The following is a 17,860-nucleotide window of genomic DNA, read 5'->3' on the forward strand; positions in this document are numbered from 1 at the left end:
CTGTCCCCATTCACAACCAAATTCCTAACCCCAGGCTCCTATCATCCTAGTTTCTGTCCATAAAGATCTGGTGGGTTGGGCTGGAGAGATGGCTCAGAGGTTAAGAGCACTGACTGCTCTTCCAGAGGTCCTGAGTTCAATTCCCAGCAACCACATGGTGGCTCACAACCATCTGTAATGAGATCTGGTGCCCTCTTCTGGCCTGCAGGCATACGTGCAGACAGAACATTGTATACATAACAAATAAATATATCTTTAAAAAAAAAAAAAAAAGGAAAAAAAAAAGATCTGGTGGGTCTAAGGACTTCTTGTGAGTGGCATCACCTAGAGCGTTTCTGGCTAACATTACTCACATAATGTACTCAGGGCCTATCCATGCTGGAGTTTGTGTCAGAAAGTCCTTCCTTCTTAAGGCTGAATATTATCCCACTGTGTGGATGTACCATGTTACATTCATTTTTTTCATTCACTGTGCAGAAGAGCTGGATCCACCTTCTCAGCTGCTGAGGGTGAATAATGCTGCAGTGAGCATGGGGTCGAATCCTAAGCCCACATTCACAATCATTTTTGAGGACTTTGTGATGGTAGCCAATGCAGGATCCTCACACATACAAGAAATTAACGCAGTCCCACTTGGCAGATGGAGATGCCACAGATCAGAAAGGGGCAGCCGTAGGTCACACAGCAGAATTTGAACCTGAATATCTCATGTCACTTCCCTAGTCTTCCCACTTGGCCCCACAGCTTTCCCCAAATGACTAAAATGCATTACCTAAGAACCCAAGACTAAGCCCCCCCCACCCGCACATTCAAGTTCCTTATTTCCAAAGTCGCTGTCCCCTTGAAGACAGGCAGGAAGTCTGGGCGGTAGTTGTTCTAGTTTTTCTATTACTCAGTCATCAAACATCTTCTAAATACTTACTATGTGTTAAGCTATGTGGTAAGTGTAGCAGACACGAGGACTCCCAAGTTTGGGGTTTAAGAGCTGGGTAGATACACAATATCAGCCCTCATGGTGGGAGCTTAAAGAGGTATACACACTTGTGGCTGCCCAGTCAGGCTCCCCCATCTTGGACGAGTCTGTTTCTTGAATGGGGAGAGCCAGGGGACCCATCCTCAAGCCTTCCTCACCCCTGCCCTTTCCTCTGCCTCAGAAACAAGCCAATGACCTGGTGTCTACGCTAAAGAAGTGCACACCCCACTATATCCGCTGCATCAAACCCAATGAGACCAAGCGGCCCCGGGACTGGGAAGAGAGCAGGTGAACTGACCACCCCTTCACATTACACACCAGATCTATGCACCCCTTGGACCAGCCACTTACATTTGACTCACAGACAAAGTACCAACTTTAGGACCACTCCAGGCTGGACTCTAAGACCACCTCAAAATCCTCTAAGGGGTCAGTGAGACAGCCCAGCAGGTAAAGATGTTTGCTGCCAACCTGATAATCTGGGTTTAATCCTGAGCTCCACGAAGTGGAAGGAATGAACCAACACCTGCAAGTTGCCCTCTAACTGCCATGTGCACACACACACACACACCAACAAAAATAAACTTTAAAATTGTAAAACCTCTGGAGCCCCAAAGTTATAGATAGAACTGATGGAGGCACCTCCCCAATCCCCAGGTAAACCTAGACTGGCTGTGAGAGAACTCAAACCCAATTTCTCAGACCCAGAACTGATCCTAGAACCAACCTCCGAGATGAGCCCAGACCTCTCCCTCAGGTCTTAGTCCAAGATTTGGTTCCCAAACTAAGCTAAGAAACCTCTTAGACCTCAAAACTCACCATCTAAACCACATCCGAGCTAGGCATGGTGGCTCACATGTTTATTCTCAGCCTTGGAGGTAGAGGCTGGAGGATCACATATTCAAGGGAAACCTAGGCTGCAAAGAGAGATACTGGCCATAGACAGACAGACAGATAGATATGTAGGCCATAGATAGGTCATATATAGGCTGATGACAGATAGAGATAGATGATAGATAGATAGATAGATAGATAGATAGATAGATAGATAGATAGATAGATAGATAGATAGATAGATGATTGATAGATCTAGATAGAAGGATGGATAGATGATAGAATTATAGATGAGAAAGAGAAACAGACAGACCAATCCATGAGATGAGAGACAGACAGACAGGCAGGCAGATAGACAGACAGACAGACCAGCCCATGAGATGCACCTACCACAAATCTAGGCCCCATGGCCCAAGTCTGCTCTGGGCAGCTCCCACTCTCTGGGACTTAGGCCACCTCACTCACACAGGGTGAAGCACCAGGTGGAGTACTTGGGCCTGAGAGAGAACATCCGGGTGCGAAGGGCAGGCTTTGCCTACCGTCGACAGTTCTCCAAGTTCTTGCAGAGGTGAGGCACCCATCTTCCCTGCCTTGACTGCCTCACCTACTGAAATGTCCAACCAACAGGCCTGCTCCAAATCCCCCACACCTTCATACCCTCTGCCTCCAGGTATGCCATTCTGACCCCTGAGACATGGCCACGGTGGCGTGGAGATGAACGCCAGGGTGTCCAGCACCTGCTTCGTGCTGTCAACATGGAGCCAGACCAGTACCAGATGGGGAGTACCAAGGTCTTTGTTAAGAACCCAGAGTCGGTGAGTGTGCATGAGAGAGAAAATGTTCTGGGTCAATCCCCAGAACTCACATAAAGGTGGATGGAGAAAACTGTACAAACATGTCCTCCTCTGACCTCCACATATGCACCATGAGACTGCTGTACCACACTGTCTCACACACAGACACAAGCACACGTACACACACAAAGACACGCACACACAAAGACGACATACACACACACATTTTAAAGGGTGAAATATAAAAGTATAAGAAAATAAAAAGGGAGCCAGGTGATGGTGGCACACACCTTTAATCCCAGCACTAGGGAGGCAGAGGCAGGTGGATCTCTAAATTTGAAGCCAGTCTGGTCTACAGAGAGAGTTCCAGGACAGCCATGGCTACACAGAGAAGCCCTGTCTTGAAAAACCAAATCAATCAATCAATAGGGAAGAAGATGGGAGGCAGGGAAAGCTGAGGTTGAGGTTGATGTTGGGGATACAGCTCAGTGACAGAGCATTTGCCTAACATTTAGGAGGCCCTGGGTTTCATCTCTAGCACTACAGAAAGAGAGAGAGTGTGCATGTGCTGGGTGTGATAGTATACAATACCTACAATCCCAGTCTTCCAGAGGCTGAAATAGGAGGCTCACAAGTTCAAAGCTATCATAAGCTATATAGCAAGACCCTGACAGGGTGGAGGGGAGACTTTGGGTACTCCCCATGAGACCACCACCATGTAACCTTGACCAGGCTTTGTCACCTCTCCAAGCCTCAGTTTCCCCATATGGAAAAGGAACAAAGCAAGAGCTACCCTGCAGGACTGGAATGAGGATTGGACAAGGCAGGAAGTCACCTGCACAGTGCCTGGGACATAAGCATGTACTCAGAAAAGGCCCTGTTTTGGAGACCAGGTCTGGGAAAGGAAGAATACATGGTATAGTGTAGTGGTGTCCCTTTGGTGGAATAAAGAGCCACCATTTATCCAGAGATCCCTTTCCCCTTTGTCCTTCTTCACTCCTTTTCTCATCCTTTCTGCTCTTCTAACATCCCTTCGGCTTCTCCTCCCCCTCTCTAATATATATACCGATATACATGCACATTATATATAATATATGAGAGAGAGAGAGAGAGAGAGAGAGAGAGAGAGAGAGAGAGAGAGAGAGAGAGAGAGAATAGGAATATCTCATCTTCCTAATTACTTGCAGGCAAAATTTCTAGAAGAAACTGACCCTCCAAAAACTGATACACAGTAGGAAAAAAAATACATCAAGCAAACCCAGCTTGGCCAAAGCTTTTTTTTTTTCTCAAGACAGGGTCCCATGAAACCCTGGCTGGCCTCCACTCCACTATCTATCAGTCTCACACCACAGCCACAGGTTTTGTTGTTGTTGCTGTTTTGGGTTTTGTTGTTGTTTTTAATGTGGTGCTGGGGATGGAACCCAGGGCTTTGTGCATGCTAGGCAAACACACAACTAAGCTACATCCCCAGCCCATCTGGCAAAGCTATATAAGAAAAAATAAAGTTTGAGCCTGGGTATAGTAGCTCGTGACTGCAATGGCAACATTCAGGCTGAGGCAGTAGGACTGGGAGTTCCATGTCAGCTCAGTGTCCCAAGAAGATTTGACTGTGACAAAATTTTTGGCGTGTAGATCTTGATTTTAGGGAAATCGACTAGGTAAGAACAATTAACACATGATGAGTTAGTGGTCAGTTTTTATCAGAATTGGTAAAAAAAAAAAAAAGAGACTGAATTACTTGTTGAGTTTTTTGCTTTTGATAAGGTCTCCTTATTTAGCCTTAGTTGGCCTGGACTTGCTACATACACCAGACTAGCCTCGAACTCACAGAGACTCACCTGTATACTGGAACTAAAGGTGTGCACTAGCTGGGTGTTGAGTCACATCCCTTTAATTGCACCAATCAGGAGGCCAGCCTGGTCTACATTGTGAGTTCCAGGACAGCCATGGCCATGTACAAAGACTATGTCTATAGATAGATAGATAGATAGATAGATAGATAGATAGATAGATAGATAGATAGATAGATAGATAGATAGATAGATAGACAGATGATAGACAGATAAATCATAGAAAGATAGATAGATAGATAGATTTTTTTTAAGATTTTACTTATTTTATGTGTGTGCGTGTTTTGCCTGCTTGTCTGTGTACATGCAGTAGCTGTGGAGGCCAGAAGAGGGCATCAGATGCCCCCAGAACTGGAGGTACAGACAGTGGTGAGTCAACATGTCACTGGTAGGAAACAAATCCGGGGTCCTCTGGAAAAACAGCCAGGGCCCTTAACCACTGAACGTCTGTCTCTCCAGCTCCAAAACTAATTTTTTGGGGAGAGTGGGGGGTTGGATGGTGACTGACTCATTTGAAAAGAATTTTAAGGCCAGGCGGTGGTGCACGCCTTTAATCCCAGCACTCAGGAGGCAGAGCCAGGAGGATTTCTGTGAGTTCGAGGCCAGCCTGGTCTACAGAGTAAGATCCAGGACAGGCACCAAACTACACAGAGAAACCCTGTCTCAAAATAAACAAACAAATAAAAAAAATTAGTAAAATGAAAGTAGAAAAAACGAAAGTAGATAGGCTGGAGAGATGGCTCAGCAGTTAAGAGCACTAACAGCCCTTGCAGAGGACCTGGATTTTGTTCCCAGCACCCACATGCTGTTTCACAACCATCCATACTTCTCGCCTCCTTGGGCACTGCATGCACATGGTGCACAGATATTCATGTGGGCAAAACACCCATACACATAAAATTAAAAATAAACAAATCTTTTAATTGAAAAATAAATAAACCAGCAGGGTAGTGGTTGCACATGCCTTTAATCCCAGCACTTGGGAGGCAGAGGCAGGTGGATCTCTGTGAGTTCGAGGCCAGCCTAGTCTACAAAGTGAGTTCCAGGAAAGGCACAAAACTACAGAGAAACCCTGTCTCGAAAAACCAAAAAAAGAAAAAAGAAAAAAAAAAAAAAGAAACCCTGTCTTAAAACACCAAACAAACAAAAATCTTTAAAAGTAAAAACAAAAGTAGAGAAAAAAGGCTAAAAGAAAAGGCGGGGCTGCTCACAGGATAAAGACTCTTGCCAAGCTTGACATCTGAATTTGATCCCTGGTACCCACATGGTAAAAGGCGAGAACTGACTCCCAAAAGCTGTCTTATATCTTCGATGAGTTCATCCCAGCAAAACACACACACACACACACACACACACACACACACACACACACACACGCGCGCGCGCAATTTTAAAACTTTTAAAAAGAAAAAAGGGTAAGAATGTATAAAGACTAGCTGGGGGGTGGTGGCACACCCTTTAATCCCAGCACTAGGGAGGCAGAGGCCAGGCAGATCTCTGTGAGTTCAAGACCAGCCTGGTCTACAGAGTGAGACCCAGGATAGGCACCAAAACTACACAGAGAAACCCTGTCACACACACACACACACACACACACACACACACACACACACACACGCACGCGCGCGCGCGCACACACACAGAAAGAGAGAGAGAGAGAGAGAGAGAGAGAGAGAGAGAGAGAGAGAGAGAGAGAGAGAGAGAGAGAGAGAAACTATGCTCACAGAGGCTAGAAGAGAATGTTGGATCCCATGCAGCTGGAGTTGCAGGTGGTTGTGGGCTGCCGGACCTGGGTGCTGGGAACTGAACCTGTCTCTTCTACAAGAGGTACTCTTGACTGCTGTGCCACATTTCTAGCACACCACTCCTGTGCTAATTTAATGCAGAGGGTGTGAGCCCCCAAAATGGGAAGGACTTCTGGGTGTAGCTCAAATCTTAAAGAGTCTTATTAATAAAATCAAACCTGAAGCCAGGTATTGGGGGTGAATACTGGAAGATCAGAGAGACAGAATAAGCCACAGCTAACCTCACCTGGCCAACTTCTCAGCTGATCTTGTTTCCTCAGACTGGAAGCTTCTATGTCCTCATCCCAATGGCTCTCAGCTGAACTGTGCTCGAAAGCCTGAAAGCTTAACCAGCCAAATGTTTAACCAGCCAAATGCTTCTAGTTTCTGGTCCTCATGCCTTATATAACTTTCTGCTTTCTACCACCCCTCCCTGGGATTAAAGGCTCACTTTCTGGGATTAAAGGCATGCTTGGCTGTATCCTTGAACACATGGATTTCTGCCTCTGGAATGCTAGGATTAAAGGTGTGTGCGACCACTGCCTATCCTAAGTATCTAGTGGCTTTTCTGTTCTCTGACCCCAGATAAGTTTATTAGGGTACACAATATTTTGGAGAACACAATACCACCACATCTGGGTACAGTCATAAAGAGAAAGTGAAAACCATTTTGGGTGGAGAGAATGTGACTCAGTTGACAGAGTGCTTTGCTAGTATGCACAAAGCTGTAGGTTCTATGCCCAGCAACCCTTAAACCAGATGTGATGGGGCATGCCTGTCCTCCCAGCACTTCAGAGGGAAAGGCAGGAGGATCAGGAGTTCAAGGTTGTCCTCAGCTGCATAGCAAGAGTGAAACTATCCGGGAGGATCCATAGGAAATCAGGGTCTTGGGAGATGCCAGGAGCCAACACCCTTCCCTTCTGTCCAGCTTTTCCTCCTGGAAGAGATGCGAGAGAGAAAGTTTGACGGCTTTGCCCGCACCATCCAGAAAGCCTGGCGGCGCCACATAGCAGTCCGAAAGTATGAGGAGATGCGGGAAGAAGGTGAGGAGTCTCTATTAGGAGGCTCAGTCTGGGGGCAGGAGGATTAAGGAGAGGCCACGACTTTCAACCACACATGTGTCCTCACAGCTTCCAACATCCTACTGAACAAGAAGGAACGCAGGCGAAACAGTATCAACCGGAACTTCGTAGGGGACTATCTGGGGCTGGAGGAGCGGCCTGAGTTACGCCAGTTCCTGGCCAAAAGGGAACGAGTGGACTTTGCCGACTCAGTCACCAAGTATGACCGCCGTTTCAAGGTAAGACCTGAGTGGGTGTTCCCATTTGAGACTGTGCCTCTGCCTAGTACCCACACCAGAAGCATACCACACATGGGACCCAGATGTACCTATCCACAGGTGTATATTCACCTAGCCTCCAAACATCTCTCCTCAGAGGCACGCCCACCAGGCTCAGACACATCTATCCACAAGAAAATTCTCCACTGTGTTAGACACTGCTGTCCATCAAGCATTACCTCATGGGGCTGGCAGAGTATTTGCTTAGCACAAACTCTGGGTTCCATCCCCAGTATTACACAAACCAGGCATGGTAGCAAATGTTTACAATCCCAGCTCTTGAAATCCCAGGATTTCAAGGTCATCTTCTACTATATAGTGAGTTCCAGGGCAGCCTGAGCTATGTGAAACCCCAAGGGGGAGGAAAGACACTTCATGTAGCACTGTCACACCCATCCACACTCCCACAGCTGGTAATGGAGCTGTCTATCAAACCTGTCCTTGTGTAGCCCAGACACACCTATCCATAAGCTACACTCTTGTTTTGCCAGATACATCTGTCTACTGCAACACATCCACCTTGCCCAGAAGCCCATTCCACAGGACCACTTCCCTCACCTGGCTTAGATACACCTGTCCATTGGACACACTTTCACTTGATTCTGATAACCTTGTCCATATAAACACTCTCACCAGGCCAAGGGAGCCTTGTTCACAGGTGCATGCCTGACTGTCCCAGAAATCATGACCAGATTAATTATCATGACCAATTAACGTAATCTAGAAAATCCCTTATAGACATGCACAGCTGTATATGGCATGTAGCCCATACACCAGGGCCACTCCCTTTGGAGGTCATTTTCTTTCAAACCACCACATCTGCTGTCTTAGTTTTGTTACTCAATAAAATACTCTGATAAAAGCAACTTACAGAAGGAAGGATTTATTTGGCTCACAATTCCAGGCTACAGTCCATCAGCATGGGAGAGTCAAGGCAGGAACCTTAAGCAGCTAGTTACATCCACAGCAAGAGCAGAAATCAATGAATTGAAGCATGTATGCATGTATCTGGCTTACTCCTTTTTATTCAGCCTGAGGCACAGTTCATGAAATAATCTTCCCACCTCATTAATGTAATCAAGATAATTTCCCACAGACGTACCCACACACCAACCTAGTCTACAGAATCCCTTCCCAGGTGATTCTAAATTGTGCCAAATGGACAATTAAAACCAACTACCAGGGACCAGAGACAGCACAGCAGATAAAGGTACTTGCTGCCAATCCTGAGACCTGAATTCAATACCTAGAACCAAGTTGGTAGAGAGAGAGAACCAACTCCACAGGTGGTCATGCACATGTCCACACATACACAGACACACACAAAATAACTGTTAAAATATAACTAACCATCATTGTTGAATTTTGGGCCAACCTCTGCAGATCTTGTCTGCTGGACATGCACGTTGGGGAGGGGGTGTCTGAGGACCTGAAAGAATGGGGCAGACTACAGTCTAATGCTGTGGAAGGATTTCAGTGTGCTTTTATACAAGAATGTAACAAAGAAAATAATGATCAAGAAAGGCTATTTGAGTTCAGAAGAGCATGATCAGAAAAACATATAAATAAACATCAGTAAGTACATACTAAATATTAACAGAGCCCTTTCCCAGAACTTTCTTAGGACAGACCAATTTAACCACAATTGCTTGGCATATACAATAGATTATATCCGGGAAAGCTTGAAAGCAAGGCAGGAAGCCAAATCCAGAGATTCAGGGTACACTGACCAGATTTAGTTCTAGAGTCATGTTCTAACATCTAACAAGAATAAACATGTCGGCCAGGCGGCGGTGGCACATGCCTTTAATCCCAGCACTTGGGAGGCAGAGCCAGGAGGATCTCTGTGAGTTCAAGGCCAGCTTGGTCTAACAGCGTGAGATTCAGTACAGACATCAAAACAACAGAGAAACCCTGTCTCAAAAAACCAAAAAACAAACAAACAAACAAACAAAAAAGAATAAGCATGTCTTATAAAGTAATATAAATGTTTGTCACGAGAGGTGCAAAGTCACGTCCAAGTACAGTCCAGAGAACAAAATGCACCTGAGGTAAGAGGCCCTCTGCCTTTTTTGCTGGAGCCTCTCTCACAGTTCTCCAAGGCATCGTTCCCCATGCATCATTCTTTTGACGGTGTTCTGACACATACCTGCCTTCCTGTACAAACTCATAGACTCGTGTGGTTCATATACACACATGTCCCTTACTTACGATCATTACTTTTCTATTCTTTTCATCCTAAGACTGGCCTAGAACTTGCAATCCTCCTGCCCTAGAACTTGGTGCCTCCTGAGCACCAGAATTACAAGTGTGTCCCACCAGGATCAGACAGTTTAGGCCATATACTCTTACCTGCCTCTGTAACTTGTATACACTCACCCAAGTAATCTATGCCTTTACATAAGCTAAGCCGAGAGCATGTGGTTTGGTGACAGAGTGTGTGCTTAGCATGCAAGAAAGATTCCATTCCCAGCACAGAACCATACACATGCATACAGCGTTGTGAACATTTCCTAGAGAGGCTAACAAATGTCTATTCACTCCAGATAGGACAATCAATGGCAGACCAAAGAAATGATTCCATTAAAGTATAGCTTGGTGACACAGTAAGTTTAATTCAGGTTATTTCCAGGAGCATGGCTGAAGGATTGGTTACTTACAGAAGCATGGGACGTCTATCATTGTTTGGGTTGGGGATTCAGCTCAGTGGTAGCCTCTGGCCTTGCCTCTCCACAGCCCATCAAACGGGACTTGATCCTGACCCCCAAGTGTGTGTATGTAATTGGGAGAGAGAAGGTCAAAAAGGGACCAGAGAAGGGTATGGTTCATGAAGTCCTGAAGAAGAAACTGGAGATCCAGGCCCTTCGAGGGGTATCCCTCAGGTAAGGTCAAGTCCCTGGAGCTCTCTTGTCCCTTCCTGCCACATTTACTAACCCCTACTTTCATGATCTTCAACAAACTGTTTTATTACATTTTTAGGGGGGGGGGCACACATCACATTACATTGAGTGGAGGTCAGTGGAAAGTAATCCCACCATGTGGGCCTTGGGGAATGCAACTCAGGTCCGGCGCTACTTTCATGATCTCTGTGTGGAGACAATTTCTGTCTCTCTTCCTATCTGACCTCTGGTCCTTCCCAATTACCACCCTCCCGGGCTCTTCCTTCTCCCTTCCCCCAATTTGATCCTCACAGATTGGACCCTACAAGTTTTCCTGCACCCTCACTTGGCACTCTCCTGGCTTTTCCCCAGCACCAGACAGGATGACTTCTTCATCCTCCAAGAAGAGGCTGCTGACAGCTTCTTGGAAAGTATCTTCAAGACCGAATTCGTCAGCCTTCTGTGCAAGCGCTTTGAAGAGGCAGCGCGCAGGCCCCTACCCCTCACCTTCAGCGACACGTATGCTCCTCAACCCACAGCCAATTTGAGCACCACTCTCGGCCCGTCCTATGCACGGTGCTCCCGACCTACCGAAGGGACCCCGGCCCGGGTTGGGTGTGGAAGAGGAAGCCCCAACTGGAGCCCTCAAGCTCCCTTCTCTCCCCTAGACTACAGTTCCGGGTGAAGAAGGAAGGCTGGGGTGGAGGCAGTACCCGCAACGTCACCTTTTCCCGCGGGACAGGTGACCTGGCTGTGCTCAAAGCTGGGGGCCGAACTCTCACTGTAGGCATCGGAGACGGACTGCCTAAGAGCACCAGTAAGTCCGGGGAGGGGGGGGGCGGGGGAGACGGACGACGGGACCAGAGATGAGCATCGTGGGGGCGAGGCCTGTTGGGGCGTGGTTAATGAAGACCAATCAACTTTGTAGGGGTAGAGCTAGCTAAGCTGGTCTAGAGAGGCCAGGGCCTCAAGGGTCAAGGTATAGAGGAAGATAGCCCGCCTTAGAGAAATGACCAATGAGAGAAGGAAAACGTGAAGGGGCGTGGCCATAGGAGCAACCCTAAGCTATCAACAGATGGTGGGGGCGTGTCCTGAAGTGAGAGAGCTCAAAGAATAGGGAAGGTGAGGGGTAGGATCAGGAAGGGTGGAATCCCCACCTGCAACTAACATGGGAGAACCAATAAGCATGAGCGAGGCATGGTCTCAAGCAGAACCAGTACGGAGAAATGTTGGAGAACCTAGATACACACCTGGTGTGGCCTGGCCACTACTCAAATCTATCTCTGCTTTCTTCTTTCAGAGCCTACACGGAAGGGGTTAGCGCAGGGAAGACCTCGAAGGTCAGCGCAGGCCCCTACTCGAGCAGCCCCTGGGCCCCCCAGAGGTGAGGAGATAACTCTTGGTGACTTGTTGTGGACTTCAGAATCTAACAACAGGGGCTCAACTCACTATAGCTCTCCCATCTACCACAAGATACGGGAGAAGCATAATTGGGAATATCTTTAAGATCTGACCTCTCCCCCCCATCCGGCACAATCCTAGCCTGTAAACTACGTTTTATTTAACCAACTCATCAAATTTATTCTTGCCCTTAGTGTTGGTTACGCTGTGGTGCTGCTTCTCGTGGCTGGCTGCTGCCCACCACGGCCATGCGGGAAGTGGGGGCGGGGCGGGGAGTGAAGATTGGAAGAATCACAGCCATGGTTACCTCTTTAGAGCTTTATTGGGAGATGGGGGGGGGCAGACGGAAGGAAGGAGCGGAAAGGAAAGAGAGGGACACCTGAGGGTCCATCTGCTTTTTAGGCAGGGACACCGTCGCAGGCTGATGGCGTAACTAAGGACAGAATCCTTACACCTAGACCTTTACTTAGACTTGCCATCCAAATCCCCACACCACTTATACCCCAGTGGTAGAATGCTTGCTTAGCATGCAGAAAGCTATATAAATCTGGGTCTGTCAACTACACAGGAAGTTTGAGGCCAAAATGGGCTACAAGAGACCCTGTCCCAAAAATAGATAGATAAACAGACAGACAGATACATGCATATGTACATGCATACATACATACATATATAGATACATACATAGATAGATAGAAAGAAATTCAGACAGAGTGTGGTGGTAAATATCTTTAATTCTAGGACTCAGGAGGCAAGGGCAGGTGGATTTCTGAAAATTCAAGGCCAGCTTGGTCTACATAGCCAGTGCTGGGCCAGCCAGGGCTATGCAGTGAAACCCTGAATCAAAGGAAGTGGGAGAGGAGGGAAAGAAAGAGGAAGAGAGAGAGAAGAAAGGAGGGGAGGGAGAAGAAGAAGGGGAGAAGGAAGATGAAGAAAGAAAGAAACACACCAATTCCTCATCAAGTAAAGGCTCTTGTTGCATAGCCTAGAGGCCTGAGTTCAATCCTCAGAACCCAAGTGAAGGTGGAAAGAGGGAACCAAGTCTGCAGAGTTGGCCTCAGACTTGCAAGTGAGTGCTGTGGCATGTGCCCCACACATACAATAATAATACATAAAGCCACTCACAAAGCCCTCCTATGGATATAACAGCATCTTACAGAGCTTTCCTTATAGATCTTCCTACCTCCGGGCTCTCTAATTCAGACTCTGTCCTTTTTTTTTTCTTTTCTTTTGGTGGTTTGGTTTGGTTTTCCTTTTGGTTTTTGGTTTTTGGAGACAGGGTTTATTTGTGTAGCCCTGGCTGTCCTTGAACTCAGAGATTCACCTGCCTTTGCCTCTCAAGTGCTGGGATTAAAGGTGTGTGCCACCACCATCAGGCTCCTGGTTTTGTTTTTGAGAAAGGATCTTGATGTGTAGCCTGGAACTTACAAAGATCTACCTTGCTTCTGCTTCCCCAAATTCTGGGGTTAAATGCATCACCATGTTTCATTGTTGTTGTTTTGTTTTGTTTTGTTTTGTTTTGTTTTGTTTTGTTTTGTTTTGTTTTGTTTTGTTTTGTTTTGTTTTGTTTTTTGAGACAGTGTCTCTCTAAGTGGTCCTGGCTAGCCTGGAACTCTGTGAAGAGATCCACCTGCCTCTGCTTCCCCAAGTGCTGGGGTTAAATGCATCACCATGTTTTTGGTTTTGAGACAAGGCACTCTATGTGGTCCTAGCTGGCAGGACCTCTGGAACTTACAGACATCCACCTGCCTCTTCCTCCCCAGGTGCTGGGGTTAAAGGCGAGTATTACCACTCCTAGTCCTCAGACACAGTTTTGACCATACTGGTTGAGAGTGGCTGCATCTTCTGATGCAGAACTTAGAGCCAACTCCTCAAATGTTCACAGCCACTCATGACAGATATTTCTATCTTTGCTTCCATCATAGGTATGAATCGAAATGGGGTACCACCCTCTTCCAGGGCAGGGCCCCTACCCCTGGAGATCACATCTGGAAGGAGTTCCCAGAGGCCTCCCCGGGGCCCTCCATCCTCAACCCTAGGAGCCAGCAGACGTCCCCGGGCACGGCCACCTTCAGAGCACAACACAGAATTCCTCAATGTGCCTGACCAGGGTGTAGCAGGGTAGGTAGGAAGGGGTGGAGGGCACAGCCCCATGAGGTGGTCAGGGGATAGAGGAGTGTCTACCGAGGGTTGTAATGAGACCCACGCTGTCCTCTACAGCATGCAAAGGAAGAGAAGCATAGGGCAGAGACCTGTGCCAGGTGTGGGCCGGCCCAAGCCCCAACCACGGATCCATGGCCCGAGGTGCCGGGCACTGTACCAATACATAGGCCAAGATGTGGATGAGCTGAGCTTCAATGTGAATGAAGTAATTGAGATTCTCATGGAAGGTTTGTATTCCGGGGCAGAGGTTGAGAGTGGGGAGTGTTCACAACCCTGACACAGTGAGGCAGCTACACATTACTGCATAGCCTTCCCATTCATACAAGAACAAGGGGGCAAGAGTCAGTGAGATGACCCAGTAGGTAAAGGTCATTGCCACCAAACCTAATGACCTGAGTTCCATCCCCAGGACTCTCATGGTGGAAGGAGAGAATGGACTCTGACCTACACACACACACACACACACACACACACACACACACACACACACACACACACACATGCACAAGGCTGAGGAGATGGCTCCTTGGTTAAAGCTCTTGCCTTGAAAACATGAGGACCAGAGTTCTGATTTCCAGATACTAGTAAATGCTTAGTGGGTGTGGTAGTCTATCTGTAATTCCAGACTCCAAAGACAGAGACAGGGTCCCCAGAGCAAGCTAGCTGGCAAGCCTAGCTGTATCATTGAGCTTTGGTTCTGACTGAGTGATTCTGCCTCATTGGATGAGCAGAAGGGGATGACAATGTAGGGTCTCCACATGCACAGACACCCACATGCATGGGCACCTACACACATGCAAAAACATACAACACAGAGGTGCATACCATGCACACACATTATGGAAAAAGAAAGTGTAATTTAAAAAAAAAACTTAAAGCTGAGTGTAGTGGTGCACTCTCATAAAAATAAATAAATAAGCAGATGGGGTATCCACTCACAGCCTCACCAGAGCTACATAATCTGGAAAAGCTAGTCTCTGAACATCACCTCCTAAAGCACCTAGGGCTTTGGCCTCATTTCTTCATACCTCATGCCTAAGCTTTTTTATTATTTTATTTTATTTTGAAACAAAGTCATGCTATATTGTTTTTGAACTCACTAAGGATAGCCTCCCTCAGCCTCCTGTGACAGGGAAGCACCACCATGCCAGGCTGTAGCCTTATTATTGTCAGTAAAAACTGACTTTACAAATCCCTGTGAGTAGGAAGGAAGCTGAGTCTGGATGGCCCTGCCCAATTCCTACCTTCATCCTTTGGGATGACTCCAGAAGGGCTGTAGACACATCACACACTCCAGAAGTGGATAGCAGGGCCTCCTGGATGTCATAGATATTCCTGACTGAACCTGGGCATCTATAGAAGGGGGCATCTATAGAAGGGGGTGGTTGGATAGAAGAGTGCAAGCAAATCATCTGGAGTATGACAGAGACTGAGTGTAGATCAGTGGTGCAGCATTTGCCTCACATGCATGAGGTTCTGGGTTCATCCTCAATGTCAGGGAGAGATGAGGGAGAGGATGGAAGGGTAGGAGAGAGAGAAGTCTGGTGCTGGGGATATGGTTCAGTCAGTAAGCTGCTCAGCAATAGAACACTTGCCTAGCATGTACAACACCCTGGATTCAATCCCCAATGCCCTACCTCCAGATCTAAATGCTGATAGCCATACATAATGGCACGTACATATAATCCTAGAACTTCGGAGGCTGAGAAAGGAGGATGGAGAGTATAAAGCCAAGCTGGGCTACTCAGGGAGACAGAACCAATCTCCAAACAAAACAGAAGTGAATGTGATTGCTTATGCCTATAATCACAGTCTTCAGGAAACAGAGGCAGGAGGATAAAGAGTCCAAGGATAACCTCAGCAACATAGCACACACATGCACATGTCTTCATCTGTATGTGTATGTATCTGTGAGTATGTGTGCATGGGCACATGTGTCTGTATGTGTGCATGTGTGTGGATGCACACATGCATTCCTGTGTTTTATGAAGGTGCACATGTGTGATGGTGTGATGTGAGAGGGCAACTTAGAGTGTCAGTCCTTACCTTCCACCTTGTTTGAGACAGCATCTTTTGTTGCTCACTACCATATATGCCAGGCTAGCTGACCCAAGAGCGTTGCTGTTTGTTTTTGTCCTTTTGGGGGGCTCACCACTCAGCTCCCAAATAAATCACACAGATGTTTATTCTTACTTACAAATGCCCAGCCTTAGCTTGGCTTCTTTTTTTCTTTCTTCCTTTCTTTCTTTCTTTCTTTCTTTCTTTCTTTCTTTCTTTCTTTCTTTCTTTCTTTCTTTCTTTCTTTCTTTCTTTCTTCCCTTTCTCTTTTTTTTTTAAATTTACTTATTTTATTTCATGTACATTGGTGTTTTGCCTGAATGTATCTCAATGTGAGGGCATCAGATCCCCTGGAACTGGAGTTACAGATAGTTGTTAGCTGCCATATGGGTGCTGGGAATTGAACCTGGATCCTCTGGAAGAGCAGTCAGTGCTCTTAACCACCGAGCCATCTCTCCAGCCCAAGCTTTGTTTATTTCTTGCCAGCTTTCCTTAACTTAAATTATCCTGTCTACCTTTTGCCTCTGGGCATTTCCCATTCTGTAGCTGGGTGGCTGGCCCCTGGGGACCTCCTCCTTCTCTGGCTACTTCTTTTTCCCTCCCAGATTTCTCTTTCTATATATTCTCTCTGCCTGCCAGCCCTGCCTATCCTTTCTCCTGCCTTGCTATTAGCTGTTCAGTTCTTTATTAGGTGTTTTAGGCAGGCACAGTAACACAACTTCACAGAGTCAAACAAACAACACAACAATGCAACATAACAAAAGTAACACATCTCAAAATAATATTCCCCAACACAAGAGTCTCCAGGGATTCTCCTGTCTCTACCTTCTGTTTCACCATAGAGCTGGAATAACAGATGTGTCATATACCACTGCATTGAGCTTTCGTGGGTTCTGAGAAACTAAACCCAGGTCCTCACACATGTATAACAAGTACTTTCTCCACTAAGCTATCTCCCCAGTCCCGTGTATAGTATGTTTGAAGACAGCCAGAGCCATACAATACCATGTCTCCAAAGCAAACAAAATATCCAAGATGAATATAAGACAGACACAGAGTAAGCATGCATGCTTTCTCCAGTGTACACTGGGCACCTCAAGCTCTTCTCTCCCATAGATTCCTCTGGCTGGTGGAAGGGCCGGCTGCATGGCCAGGAAGGTCTCTTCCCAGGAAACTATGTGGAGAAGATCTGATTGTCCATCCACCTGCCTGTCTGCTTGACTGCCAGGGAGCCAAGCCCTGCAACTTGAAGCTTTGATTACCCTGGCTGCACTGGCCAGAATACTCAGGCCTATGGCCTCTAGCCCAGTGAGGGCCCTGTGTGTGAAAAATCACCACTGTCACACCCCATGCCTGGTGCTTGACTCCCATGGGTTGAATCGCTGTCCAAGTCTCCATTTCATCATGTGTCCGATAGGATTTGCTGCAGAACCTACCTCCCAGCTGCCTTGTGTGTATGAAATGAATCAAATCCTGCCCTGTGAGCAAAGTGCTGTGCACAGTCCAGGGTTAGGGGACTTTGACAATCTGGCCTTTCTACCTTTCTGTCATCACTGAGGCAATAAATGTATCAGGTAAAAGCAAGGAGTAAATTACTGAGTTCTGGGGCTGGGGATGTGGCTTAGTGGGTAGAGTGCTTGCCTCTCAAGCATGTGGCCCTGGGTTTCATCAGGACCACATAAAATTGGGCATGGTGGTACATGACTGTGATCTCAGTACTCAAAAGATGGTGCCAGGGAGATCAAGAGTTCAATGTCAGCCTTGACTATATAGCTTATTTTTAAA

At 46.9% G+C, this 17,860-nt stretch overlaps 1 protein-coding gene across 2 annotated transcripts in view; it reads left to right on the top strand.

The window, feature by feature from the left end:
• Myo1f (myosin IF) overlaps positions 1-17,655 on the top strand; it is a 53,003-nt gene extending 35,348 nt beyond the window's left edge. For both annotated transcript variants that reach the window (XM_006990866.2, XM_076559038.1), the window contains 12 exons: positions 1,155-1,261; positions 2,277-2,375; positions 2,478-2,622; positions 7,164-7,278; positions 7,366-7,535; positions 10,311-10,456; positions 10,826-10,972; positions 11,122-11,270; positions 11,754-11,837; positions 13,780-13,975; positions 14,075-14,244; positions 17,192-17,655. In XM_006990866.2, the coding sequence (XP_006990928.2) occupies positions 1,155-1,261; positions 2,277-2,375; positions 2,478-2,622; positions 7,164-7,278; positions 7,366-7,535; positions 10,311-10,456; positions 10,826-10,972; positions 11,122-11,270; positions 11,754-11,837; positions 13,780-13,975; positions 14,075-14,244; positions 17,192-17,268 (1,605 nt within the window). In that variant the 3' untranslated portion in view covers positions 17,269-17,655. The remainder of the gene's footprint in view (positions 1-1,154; positions 1,262-2,276; positions 2,376-2,477; positions 2,623-7,163; positions 7,279-7,365; positions 7,536-10,310; positions 10,457-10,825; positions 10,973-11,121; positions 11,271-11,753; positions 11,838-13,779; positions 13,976-14,074; positions 14,245-17,191) is intronic.
• The last annotated feature ends 205 nt before the right edge of the window (positions 17,656-17,860 follow it).

This window comes from Peromyscus maniculatus, chromosome 22, assembly GCF_049852395.1.
Source record: "Peromyscus maniculatus bairdii isolate BWxNUB_F1_BW_parent chromosome 22, HU_Pman_BW_mat_3.1, whole genome shotgun sequence".
Taxonomy (NCBI): Eukaryota; Metazoa; Chordata; class Mammalia; order Rodentia; family Cricetidae; genus Peromyscus; species Peromyscus maniculatus.